This window comes from Chelonia mydas, chromosome 11 (assembly GCF_015237465.2).
Source record: "Chelonia mydas isolate rCheMyd1 chromosome 11, rCheMyd1.pri.v2, whole genome shotgun sequence".
NCBI lineage: Eukaryota > Metazoa > Chordata > Testudines > Cheloniidae > Chelonia > Chelonia mydas.
The window spans coordinates 67,147,219-67,160,978 of record NC_051251.2 but is presented as its reverse complement, the minus strand read 5'-3'; the positions used below and the strand labels follow the sequence as shown (position 1 = coordinate 67,160,978).

The window sequence follows — 13,760 nt, the reverse complement described above, 5'->3', positions numbered from 1 at the left end:
TTCTAATTGCTTCTTTTTCCTCTACAGTTTATTATTGCATTACAGCAAAAACTTGAATATGGAGCTCTTTAGCGATAAGTTTCTCTGTACCTCATAATATTTTTGTCTGGTCTGAAGCATTTTACAGTCCACAGAATTGATTTCTATTAAATGTCAGCGTTAAGAAACTTGGTTTTTTTATGTGAAAATAAACCAGACTTTGTGAATAGAGATGATTCTGTTTATTTATCATGTATATGAATATTGTGTTTAGCATATAGGTAATCAAGACCAAATTTGCTGGAGTTATTATAGGCTGGTTTTAATATGGGTACAGTGGGTTGTTTTTTACATTATTGTAAATGCTTTAGGTAATCCAGAATTAGCAAATTCTGCTGTGTTGATCTGTCTGTCCTATTAAATAGATAATTTTTAAATTTTGGGGTGAGATATAAGTGCAATTAAGAATTAACTTTTAAACACATACAACTAACTTCTTTTACATTAAAGTGCAAATTGTATAAACTTTTTGTTTCTATCTTGGAAGCAGCATATGATTCCTTTGGATCAAAATCTACTTGCAACTTTTTCTGACGGAGGCTTAATTGAGTGTTCTTAATTATTGTAATGGCCTCTGTATAAATGACTGTGAGAACTTCCTTTTTGTAGCTAATATACAATTCTTAAATTGTAACATAGATCCATGTGAATGTCCTTCTGCAGATAGAATAGAAGGAAATCCATTGTCTTCCACCCCTACTGAACACATGTTAATCTGGGATGGGGTTACAGAAAGGAGGAGTTGAGGGTTCAGTGTGTCAAGTGTGTTTCCTCTTTCTCACAAAACTCTGAAAGCCTCTGCATCTGCATCATAGAATATCAGGGTTGGAAGGGACCTCAGGAGGTCATCTAGTCCAACCCCCTGCTCAAAGCAGGACCAATCCCCAATTTTTGCCCCAGATCCCTAAATGACCCCCTCAAGGATTGAACTCACAACCCTGGGTTTAGCAGGCCAATGCTCCAACCACTGAGCTATCCCTTGCCCCCTAAAAAGGAGTAGTGTTGGCACTTGTCCTAATTGTCTTTTCTCCCCCTTGTGAGAGTCCCTAAATAGGTAGGAGAGTGAGTGTTGTTGCTTTTTACCAGTAGCCAGGTGGAAAGATTCACCTGTAGCTGATACTACTAAGCAGTGGTTCTTCTGAAAGATGAAGCCTCTGGAGAGGATCCAGGGACAATACCTTGTAAGAGTCTAGTAGTCCCCTTCCTAGAAGCTAGGTAGGTGGCTAAATTTCTATGGCTCATCTTTTATATTGGCCTGTGGCTAGTAAGTGTCTGGAAATCTGGGAATACTCAAATTTTCTCAGAGTATAGACCACATTTAATAGTCTTTTGAATGTATCTCCTCCTATTAATAATCATGCAACATCCATATAGCAACTGAAGCAATTGCTTATAGGAAGAATACTAGGAAAGTATTCAGTGTATTTTCAGCATTCTTTTAATGCAACTAATCTAAAATTGAGGAGTCTGACTTCCATATGACCAGCCAGCCCTCTGTTTACTGTCAGTAGTCCACAGATCAGTTTGAGAATCTCTGTAATCCATTTTCCAAGCACTACTGATGTCACAAGTGGTACATCTGAAGCATAACTTGCTATGCAAATATTTAATTGTATTAGTATTGCTTTAGAATTTGTACTACTGAAAGATAGTGCCTGTCATCACGATATCTCTAGGACTTGTCTCTTATTGTGCTATATGTGTTAAAATAATCTGGGCTGGTACAAAATCTCTACACGTGACTCTTGCAAATTTATAAAAAGAAAAGGAGTACTTGTGGCACCTTAGAGACTAACCCATTTATCTGAGCATAAGCTTTCGTGAGCTACAGCCCACTTCATCGGGTGCATCCGATGAAGTGAGCTGTAGCTCATGAAAGCTTATGCTCAGATAAATGGGTTAGTCTCTAAGGTGCCACAAGTACTCCTTTTCTTTTTGCGAATACAGACTAACACGGCTGCTACTCTGAAACTTGCAAATGTATTTAACTCTTGTTCTCTAGTCCAGTGCTTCTCAAGCTATCTGATGTGGGGTACCGGCAATTTTTTTCCCCAATGTGCACGCAGACCAGCAGCTGATGGCTCACGGACCGGCATCGGTCCGTAGACCACCACTTTGAGTAGCACTGCTCTAGTCCATAGAGATGAATGATAGTTATATCAAGGTAAATATTTTAGAGTAGATTCTGCTAGTTGTGTAAACAGTGAAGACAAGATGAAAGTAAATATCTGCATTTTATATTGTGCATCTGTTTGCAATCAAGCCATTCCTTTTTTAGATACAGTTATTAAAACAAAATTGGATCTGAGATCTTTATAAAGATTAACTAGTTACAGGATTTGTCTCAATTTTAACTTTCCATCAAACCCATTCCTTAAAGTAAGTGGAGAGTCTATAATGCTGTAGTTGACAACCATCATGCCTATATACCGTAGCTATTACTGGATATTTAAATGATTGATCAGCTAGCCTGAGGTTGTATTGTTTTTTGAAGTAAATCTCAGCCTAATGCCGTATGTTTCTCTCTTTTTTTAAACTGAATCTCCAGATATTTAACTACACTTAATTGGAGGGATACGTAGGGTAATTTAGCTAAGGATAGGAAAGCCTTCTATCTTGAAATATCATTTTTGAAGATTATTGGAAATATTTATTTTGGTGTTTGACTGCTATACTGCAGAGTTTTTAGTCAGATCTGTCTTTGCAATTTTTCATGTGAATTTTGTTAAAAGTGAAATTATCTCAAATTCCTTTCTGTTGGAGAGTGGGAAAGTAGCATGCCTGTCTGGTATCCATAAACTTACTACTGCTTGAGTTAGCGTGAGTACAGCTACTAATTCTAAAAATAGAAGATATGGAGAAGACAACATTATGGCTGGAAATTGAATGCACTGAAATAGAAGTAATACATTTATTACAATCTCATGACAGGCTTCCATTTTTAATATTCAGAATTTTGATTTAGTTCTATTTCCAGAATGGTAAACAGCTGATCTTAGCCTTAAAGCTCATTTTTAAAAATCCCTGTCTCCTACCAGATTCTGCAGAAGACTTGTTCACATCAGTAGGTCCTGATCATGAAACAAGAAGTAAGAAGAGGCAGATAAAAATGTGGTTCAGCCCACGCAGTAGGAAGATCAGGTGTGTGCTAAACAGCAGTTCCCTTCAGAAGCAGAATCAGCTGGTGACTAATGGTGGTAGCATTCACCAGGGCCCATCTTCTGCTTTTGACTTCCTTCCCTCTCCTCCTCAAGAGAAGCCTTCCAAGATGACCAAGGAACCACCACCACGCAGATCGAAGAAAAAGCTGAAGAAAAAGAGTCTAGCGCACATCAACCAAGTATGGGGTATAGAGAAGGAAAAGCAGAAAGAGGGCAGTGGAACTGAAGGGGAGTCCCAAGATGAATTTAAAGAAAAGACTGTGACCTTTTGCAGCCAGCCATTAGTTTTATGCAGTCCCGAACCAAATAATATGGAAGAGACAATAGGACAGGAGTCTGTAACGGAAACCGACCGTAAGGATGGAAGTGTGTCCCACTTGGAAATGGCCACACAAGTAAAACCCACAGAGGATAAAGATAGCTCTGCACAAGTTAACACAATGAATACAGAGAAACCTCTGCCATCAGAAAATGAAATTACTCCTTTAAAGCGCAGAAGGCAGCAGTCCATATCCCCCACTGTTTGTCATTCTAAAAGACTGAGAAGAAGTGACCAGAGTGCTGATACGCAATCAGTCAACCAAGGTGTTTGCAATCCTGCGGTAACTGCCATGAGTACTATTAAAATCTCTCCAACTACTAAACATGGAACTCCAGTTCATATCTCCTCTCCTGCATTTAAACTTACTGGTGGCACTGTATCAAAGACAAGAAGCTCTGCAATTTTTCAAGAAATAAATAGCCCTTCACTTTCAAAAACTCCCTCTACCCCATTCACTTCAAATACTCGTAATCAAGTGGAAACCACACACAGTCCTTCCCTCTTGAAGAAGTCTCCTAGTAATAACACAACTACCAAAAGGAATCACAGAGGAGAGACCTTGCTCCATGTTGCTTCAATCAAGGTAGGACTTTCTTATTCTTCTGGTTTGAGACAATGGTTCAATGGTCACTTTAAGACAAGTGCAGATGTTTTTCAGACTGTCACTTTCAAATTGCAACATTAGTTCCATATCTCATGTTTTTCTGGGGCAGGGCCAATTTTTATGGTTTTGCTGTTGTATAGATCACCAAGTGTAATGAGAGTGTGTCAACACTGCAAAAACAAAACAAAAAAAAGCCTTATGGCAGTGAGTCTCAGAGCTGGAGGTCAACTGACTCAGCCTTGTGGTATGGGCCTACAAAGAACAGTGTAGATGTTCCCACTCAAGTTGGAGCCCGGGCTCTAAGAGTATGTCTACGCTGCAATTAAACACCCATTGCTGGCCCTTGTCAGCTCGCTCCAGCTTGGGCAAGAGCCTGTTTAATTGCAGTGTAGACATTCAGGCTCAGGCTGGAGCCCAAGGTCTGGAACCGTCCCTTCTTGCAGGGTCCCAGAGCCCGGGCTCCAGCCCGAGCCTGAATGTCTACAGCACAGTTAAACAGCCCTGTAGCTTGAGTCAGCTGGCATGGGCCAGCTGCAGGTGTTTAATTGCAGTGCAGGCATACCCTGAGACCCACCCCCTTTGCCAGGTTTCAGGGCCCGGGCTCCAGCCCAAGCAGGGACATCTGCACTGCTGTTTTCAGGCCCACGGCGTAAGTCCTGCAAGCCTGCTTCAGTTTGCCCTGGCTCTGACACTCCCTGGGGTATGTCCTCCCCTCTGCCCCGCCCCCCCCCCCCCCCCCGCTTTTTTTTTTCCAGTGTAGAAATACCGTGGGTTCTCCAAGTTGATGTCAAAGGTGTGGTTCCTGTAGCTATTACCCTTGGAGATTTCAATGTATACTCCAACATCGGCTAGGATTGTCTTGCAATGACTTCCAGAAAGTGATATCAGTCTAGGCTTTGTTCTAAAGATATTGTATATGCCAAAAAGTTGAATGTGTGATTGACATTGTCGTTGGGTTTATTTTGGATATTTCAAGTCTACCCTGCTAGGTGGCCTTATCAGTTAATTGGTTGGCTGTTCAAAGAGCACATCAACACTGGAGCTAGATTATTTAAGTATAATTAATGTTGCATGAGACTACCTGAATACTGGTATTGCCTAGGTTTTGAGATCTTGATTTTACAGCACTAATAATAATCTTCTAATATCACTTTTTAGATGGACTTTTTATGGTTTTCTTAAACATAATTGAAAGCAAAAATTCATAAGTCATAACTGGTAGACAGAGGTAGATTGCTGCATATCAGGATTTTTGTACTGTGTTCCTGTCTCTGGGAGGAGAGGGGATGATCTGATGGTTATAGCAGGAGACTGAGAGTTAGGATTCCTGGATGCAATTTCATTTTTTTAACTATGCTTTGCATTTACACAGTGCTCATTCATCTGTGATCAAACCTGCCAGTTTCCTTGACGTTTTACAGTCAGAGTCCCTCTGTCAGCTTCTGTGGTGTTACAGTGGCATGCTCCTATTTCTTTAAATGGATTTTTCCTCTCCCTTGTTGCTGTGTGAAAGACCCACACAAACAGGAAAAACTGTCTGTACTTAGTTAACTGTTTCCCCCTGTGTAGTCATTGTTGTCAAATTCACTAAATAAACAAGAAGGGGAGGGATATTTTTTCATTCTCTTTTTGGCTATAGTAAACATAGGTGTTCTAATAGCAGCTAAAACAGTTTGACATAAATGACCTTTTTAAGTTTGTGTCCTCTTGAGAGGGTGTTTTTTGTTTTCTGTTGTACAGCTCCTCAAGTTCTCTTTCAGGGGGATCAGACAGAGAAGTATCACATATGGAAAATTTTGGTAATGTTATCTGGGGTCATTTCAAAGAACTTGTGCTTTGTGCATAAGCACTTTAAATATATTTTATATTAAATCATACATAAAAGAAATAGTCTCATCAATAAAATGCCTGTACCTCTAGAATTGATATACCTGTAAACATCCTGACATTGACACACAACATTTCTATTTGTAGAGTCAAAGAATTTCCTTGATAAATAACTGTTTTCTTCCTTTCATGGAGGCATTATAGCAATTCTCACCTGCTGCTTATGAAACAATTCTTCCATTTGATTAAATGGAAGTAGAACCTATGGGTTATGAGTACAAATCCTCTGTTTGAAATAATTTATACTTAATTAGTCTTGGTAGAGAAAATTATATACTGTAGTTAGTGACTTGAGAGCTCTAAGGATGGTCCTGCTATTAGCCCAGTTCACAGATTCAGCATACTCATCTTTTATTATTAAAATGCTGCTTACAAACTATCCCTGTATATTTCCAGGAGGATTTTTTAAAAGGATGCTGTCAGGATTGATTGTCCTAAAATTGGGCCTATCTTGACAACTTTCCCACACTTTTCCTTCAAGATTGCAGTATGTTCAATGTATTTTTGAGATGGGAAAAGAGCAGCTTTATCGTGAGATTCATAGTAAACTAAGAGAAGTCAATAAGGTGCAATTATCAAGGTACAGTTTTCTTGATGTTTATAGTCAGTGAGCTAAAAATGGAAATCTGGTGCTGTTCCTCATTAGTACTGGTACAATTTTTCTCAATTTTCTTTATTTGCATTAAAAAACCACCCAGTATTACTAATTATTGGTTTAATTAGATGGGGCTTCTCCGTTGCCCTAAAATAGAATGTGACTGCCTTTAAGTTCAACAGCTGATAAAAGGGAGAATGATCTTGTGTTTAAGACGTGCAACTCAACTGAGAAGACCTGGGTTCAATTCCCAGGTCTACCAAAGATTTCTTGTGTGACCCAAAATGACTAGTTTAGAGTATGTCTGCACTGCAATTAGAAACCCAGGGCTGTCCCATGCCAGCAGAATTGGGCTTGGGGAGCTTTGGCTAAGGGACTGATTAATTGCAGTGTAGACATTCAGGTTGGACCTCGAGCACTGGGACTCCCCCACCTCGTGGAGTCCTAAAGCCCACGCTTCCTTCTGTGCTCAGAGATCTACACTGTAGTTAGATAGCCCAAGCTCTGCGAGTCCAATTCAGCTGGCACAGGCCAGCCTGGTTTTTAATTGTAATGTAAACATACCTTTTATCTCTCTGTGCTTCACTTCCCCTTCTGTAAAATTAAGATAATACTTTTTCTTCCACACTTGTCTTATGTATTTAGACTGTAAAATCTTGAGGGCAGGAATATCCTGTATTAAGTGTGCATACTGCTGCTAATGCAGTGCTCTAGGAACCCCTGTAATGCAAGCTGTGGTGTATTTGAAACTGTTTAAAATTACAAGCTATGCTTTAAGTTTTAAGGGGTTTTTGAGTCTTGGTTGAAGGCAAGAGTGCACATAGGGAAGCATGCGATCTGGGTCTTCAGCAGTCGGTCTGTAAAGAGCCAGGTGGGCTGAATTATGCTTCTCTGTCTTAGGGCACAGCCTGCTTCCTGTGTGTGTGTGTGTGTGTGTGGATTCTTGTGTTTTATGGTTCTGGATTCAAAGAAGTAAAATAGTGTTATCTTGCAACCTTTGAGCAAGTGATTTTGTGTGTGTGTGTATACAGTGAACTGAACATAACAAACAAAAAGGGGAATTGAATAATCTCTGTACTTGACTTCTCATGTAAATTAGGGTAAGTTAGAGAATTTTAGACTATAATACATGTAAGGTAGCCCAGTCAGCGATTTTAGTTCCACAAGCAGAATGAGTTTTTCTCAGTCTTTCTAACATTGTTTTTCTGATTTCTTCACTCACCCATGTTTGTCAAATTGTCACTGTAATGGAAACAGTCTTCTTAAAAAAAAAAAAAAAAAAATCAGAATTAAAACTAAATTCTCTGGGACTTCATTAATTATAAAATCTATATTATTTTCATTAGCGTGTAGGCCCTAATACATTGCACTTAATGAAAGTTAATTGAGTTTTACTTTTTTTGTCTTTTTAAAAGAGATAATTAACAACATTATCAGGCATTAAAATTAAGTATATTGTGCTATTCCAAATCAATCGAAGCTGGAAGAGTGTGTGGCTGTTTCCCATTTTACTACTTCTACACTAATAATAAACATACTAAAAGCAAAATGGTTCTGAAAAAAGGTTATAGAGTGGATGAGCTTCATGCTGAACTGCATTCATAAATTAGAATGAACGTAGCTATTTGCCTAGTGAACTGAAATCCATGTTTTTTATTACTCTCCATACTCATTAAAGGTAAAATTTCCAAGTAGTTAAAGTGCAAAATGCGGTCTTTTATACTTTTAAAATTATCTAAACGGTTGGGGAAAGCCCCACTCCATCACAGTCCTCCCACATCTTAATTATCTAAATTCTTTTATTACCAAACATTAGATCAGAGAACTACTGCCCTTCATATGTGGTGATTAAAACACGGGAACTTGCACCCCTTGGCTTATAATTACACAGGGTTTTAAATTTGGCCTGGAATTAGAGAATCCTGTAAACTTCTTGCATAAACTTCCCTTCAGATAAGATTTTGCCTGTATTTTTCCTGCAAGCTGAAGGGCCACTGGGTAGGAGAGACTGTACGGAAGGCTTCCTAAGCAAAAGCAGCACTAGTATAAAGTCCAGCAAGAGGAAAGAATGATAAACCATGGGATGGGATGAGGACAACACAGATGCATAGCACATTTAGTTCGGAAGAGAGTTTGAGCTTTATGCCCGCTCTCCGACTCTGGGAGTAGGAAGCAATTTACATGTATTTAGGTGACTTTATTTTAATTGAAGGAACAGTGTGGGACAATCAGGACTTGCTTTGGGTGCTAGTAAAAAGATTACTTGGCATCTATCCTCTCTATTCCAGGGATCCTCAATTTTTGTGTATCTGTCTGAGTTTAGTCTGCAGTACTGGACCCTTTACTTTCATGGCACTTGCACTTAGTGCAGTCAGGACTGTTGGGTAACCCCCTCTGAGCACCTGAGCTTTATCATGTATCCTATAGGGCTGCATTTCTAGAGAGATTCAGACGCGTAAGGTATAAACCTCCTTTCACGGTGTTCCTGAGCCTAAAGTTACTATGTCCACACTCCAAACTCCTCTATAAAGTGACTTCTGGATTCTGTTTCAACAAGTTCAATTTACCAGTCATCTGTCCCCAAAACCTCAGTATTTTTACTGAGGACAACTAGAGTGGTTAAGTTTTATGTAAAAAAGGCAATCAGTTTAAATACCTAAGCCACATAAAGCTTTTTCACACAGCAACGGTGAAGAAAGATCCAGTTTTTTAAGAACTGGAAACTGATTGAAAAACCCCAGGAATTGGCAGGGTAACTCAGAAGCAGGTGTAATACCTGCTACTGCCTTTAATTTGTTTGAAATTGATTTAATCTCTTGATGTCGATTCCGCATGAGGCAGGGTAAGGCTGCAACCACCCCACTCCATGTGCCATACATGGCAGAAGAGATTTAAAGTTGATTGTGTCCTTTTAAATCTAAGTGCTGTAGTAATACTAAGCAGACTATTGTAAACAATAATTTCCAGGTTTTTTCAAATGAAATTTACACCTGATGGCTTAAATGTATTTCAGACAAATATAAAAGCCTCATAACTACTTAAAATATTGAATTTAGAAATAAAAGAATTGACCATGATCACAGCAATCTTTCCCAAATATTAGTGCTGAATGTAAAATTGTTTCCAGTGTTCTACAAATATTGCTTTTTACAGTGCTCAGTCTCTGTGACTTGTTTTAGTTATGAGATGGGAGCTTAACTCTTCTTGGATGTTTTATATTACAAATATATGTGCTGAACCACCATGCTCATTACTCACTAAATGATCTGCTGGTGAGGAAATTAATTTTAAAGAAATCAGAGGTGATTATTTTCTTTAAAGTTTCAGTCAGAGCATTCACAATTACTATAAGTTCTCTAATTCCTTGTCATTCTCTTTCTCCGCTTAATACAAGTTATAAATAAGATGTGGGAAAGCAATAAGAGCTGGTAGGGGGGAGGAGGGGAAATTGGGTTGTTTAACAATCAAGTAGTTCAGTCATTAGATCAAGGTATTGGGTTCTTTTGTTTGACTTGCAATATAGTAAAATCACGTGGAGCTTTAGAAAGTAGAGAGGGAGTAGAATTCTGTGGACTTATTCCCTGGTCTCAGCTTCAGTCTTCTTCACGTGATACTCTAATTTTCATTGTACTTTATTTTTTCCACCCTGGCACTTAATATCACCATTAACTGTAACTCACTGGTTATTATAAGGATGCTGCAAAATATCTTTAATAGAAGTAGAAAGGGGGGGGGGGAATTTTATAAAATAGTTAAAGGGATGCTGGCTGCTTTTCTTAACCATCTGTCAGCACTAGCATTTGATACAATTGATATTAGGACTTGAAAAAATCCACTTGCCCATGCCAAATGGGAAGCTTTTCTGGGGAAGTGCCATCAGCATCTGCAGAATCTAAGGTTTCATTAAAAAAGGGGAGGAGGGGAGCTGGGGCTGGGGGTAATGGTTTTGAAAATATCCTTCTCCTCGTAAACCAATGCAATGCTGTCTTCTCGATTTGCAGATAGGTGGCTCCAGTGCCTTTCATGCTGCTGTGCTGCTTGGAGCTTTCCCAACCTGCAGCATAGTGAAGGCTAACCGGAGCTGTGTAATTTTTCATTGCTGCTATTCACAATCTTGATAATAGCTTAAAATGGCCTTCCCTTGGTCTGTCTCCAGCAGATAATGGTGCCCGCACACCCTGTGATGGTTTTCTTCCTGTACACAAACTAGTTATTTCTTTGGGGTGTTATTCACTCTTTAACAATAACTGCCCCCCCCCCCCCATTAATTTACAATATCAGCTTTAGCTAGCTAACCTCTTTTCCTGTGTCAAACATATGAACATCAGGCGGTATCCTCCCAAGTAGGAGAATCCCAAGTCTTTCCAATAAATTTGTTGGGCAGAGGCCTATATTCTAAATTGACCAAGGTCAGAGAAGTCCAGCTCAGTGAGTTACATAAAATTACTCAAAGTCAGCAAAAGTGAGAGAGACTGAATTAGTCCAGACTAAAAGGTCTACTCATGTCACCCAAAGGTTAAGATCATAACTAGTAAACAAAGGAGAATGGAATCGGAAATTAAGAACCCAAAATTGGTGGGTTGGAAACAAGGTCTAATTGGTGGACAAAAGAGTGGATGGGCTATCCTGTCCATTAACCCCCAGGTCCTTTTGAAAGACTTCTGAGGGATCTAATGCTGAGAAATGGGTGGACTGTAACGAGTGAGCTTTACCATCATTGCTGTTACGCCATCATCTGTTGGGACCCAAGAATCCATCATGACACCAGTGGACATCTACTGTCCTGCTCCTGAGAAATGTCCTAAACTGACCAGGCAGGGCCAGAGAGACGGACCCAGATGACATTGCCACCTTCACAAGCTTTGGCTAAATCCTGAGCATCACCCGGAACATGAGATTTGGGTTTCTGCTGTCAGCCCCCGCACGCCATGTTTCTTCCTTATCCATCTTTTTTTCTTTTCTTATCTCTTTTGCCTTTTGTTTAATAAGTCTGGCTAAGCCACCCAAGAAAGAGATTTACAACACTGCTGTGAGCCTGCAACCAGAGAGGCAGCTCTAAGTAATGTCTTAAACAGCCTGATGCTGATACAAGTTTGCCAGGTCTCAGAATGGCTGGTAAGACTGTGTGCTGCATGTGTTTCTCCACAGCCAGGGTAGCAGGTAAGCGTGAACACCACAGAAACTCCATTTTCTATCTTTGTGATTCTTTTCTATACCCTTTTGTGGCTATTTGTCCTTTTTTTTGTCGAAAGGAAGCAGGATCGGATTTCAACATCAGCTCCAGCCCATCTCAACTAACTTTTTTCTCTTCCCCAGATAACTATCTCCAGTTGTTACCATAATTAATACTATCTAAAAGAGTGTCATACTAAAAGAGGTTTTCCTTCTGAAAAAAATAAAACTGTATACAACTAAAAGGAATAAGAAATATTGTTAAAATGAAATTCTTACTTAGTACTTTACAATTCAGATGCTTTAACTATTTTTCCTTTTTTCTGTAGCTTTAATAAAAGGTTATTAAGGATAGTGCTATGGGACAAAGCAGGCTGAGGTGGTGGCTATACTTGAAGCCCCAAATCATATTTCAGTGTTTAGTATTATGTAATGACAGGGTCATGTTAACACTTTTGACTCTTTGCGCCCATTTTTTCCATTAACCTTAACATAACAAGCCCTTGCTAGCGTAAGCTCAAACAGGCACAAAATATTTTAGTAGTATCATACCTCAGTGCAAATATTGTGTGATAGAGGGATTGATGACTTATCGTAGTGTCACAGAAACATGTAGAATCAAGCAAATAATTTTGTATCTGATCTTGAGAAATTTAACTTACTTTAAAATAAAAGCCAAAGCAAGTTTTCTGTGCTTCTTAGTTAAATAAGTACTAGATGGTACTCTTGAAACAAAAAATATGTATAGATGGAGACTCCTGTTGTGTTTTCTTTGCAGCCGGTGAAAACTGTCAAAAGAACATTAAATTATCACTCATCTTCCTGATTCCTTCCAAATGGAGATGGACCATATATAGAATCAGATCCTCAATTGGGGCTCAATTCTGCCAGGTGCTGAGCACTCTGGCCCTGACCCAGCAAAATGCTTAAGGCACTTGTTTACCTTTTAAACATGTGAATTATCCATTGAGGTCAATGCTTAAAGTTAATTATGTTGTTAAATGTATTGTTGGAGCACTGTCGGGAGCTTAGAACCTAGCAAGATTGAATCCCTAGTATATGCCAGTTGAAGATCTGTCCCCCCTATTTTTTCCTTGCATGTTTCTTTTTTCAACGAGTGTTCACTGTGAAGTAGTTGAGTGCATTTTCAGAACCTCTTAAAAGTTCAGGGTGCAGAAGACATAACTTCCATGGGTCTACTAACATGCCCTGCAGCTGTAAATTTAAACTTTAATTTCTGGCTGTATTTCCTCTGTCAGTCTCTAGGCCACAAACAGCTTTCTTAATGCATCACTTCTAATCCTGATTGACGGTAGCTGTTCAGTCATTGTGCATGTGTGTAATCAAAATGAAAGCTCCTCTCCCATTCCCTCCACTTTTATTGTGAATTGTAAGTGGTTAAAAAGAGAAGTTCAACCTCCGGTAACAAAAATGGATTTTTTTTCTCATTTCCAGGGGGAAAAACAATCCCACTTAACTCCATTATAAACTGAGAAATATAGTTTTCTAGTTTTACTCTTACCCTTTTTCATTCTGTATATGTTGACAGTACTTCTAGTACTTCTACAGAAAAATTTTTCTGTAATAAAAATTAAACTAGCATTTTATGGATTTGTAATATGAATGTTAACATTCTGAGCAGTTAATGTACCTAATGCCCACACCAGATTCAAATTATTTGTAACGGCTAAGGGAACACTGCAAAAATATCAACCACTGTTATACATGTTTGCAAACTTAATAATTTTAAAAGAGAAGCTCAAATATCACTTACCATAGGTAATTCTTTTTATCCATGGGAAAAGCTCTGTTGCACTGATCACTGTGTCCAATGCCTGTGAAGATTTTCTCTTTGTACATGGTTTCCACTTGTCTCTTTCCTTGAGACCAAAAAATATTCTAACTAAAATAGTTTTTTCTTTAATTGCTTAAAATGTAACATTTTCCTGGGGTTGTGATTATAATGCATGGAACATATCT

At 38.8% G+C, this 13,760-nt stretch overlaps 1 protein-coding gene across 2 annotated transcripts in view; it reads left to right on the top strand.

Annotated features, from left to right (window-relative positions):
• BARD1 (BRCA1 associated RING domain 1) overlaps nt 1–13,760 on the top strand; it is a 63,413-nt gene that overhangs the window by 13,036 nt on the left and 36,617 nt on the right. For both annotated transcript variants that reach the window (XM_037912451.2, XM_037912453.2), the window contains one exon: nt 3,078–4,105. In XM_037912451.2, the coding sequence (XP_037768379.1) occupies nt 3,078–4,105 (1,028 nt within the window). The remainder of the gene's footprint in view (nt 1–3,077; nt 4,106–13,760) is intronic.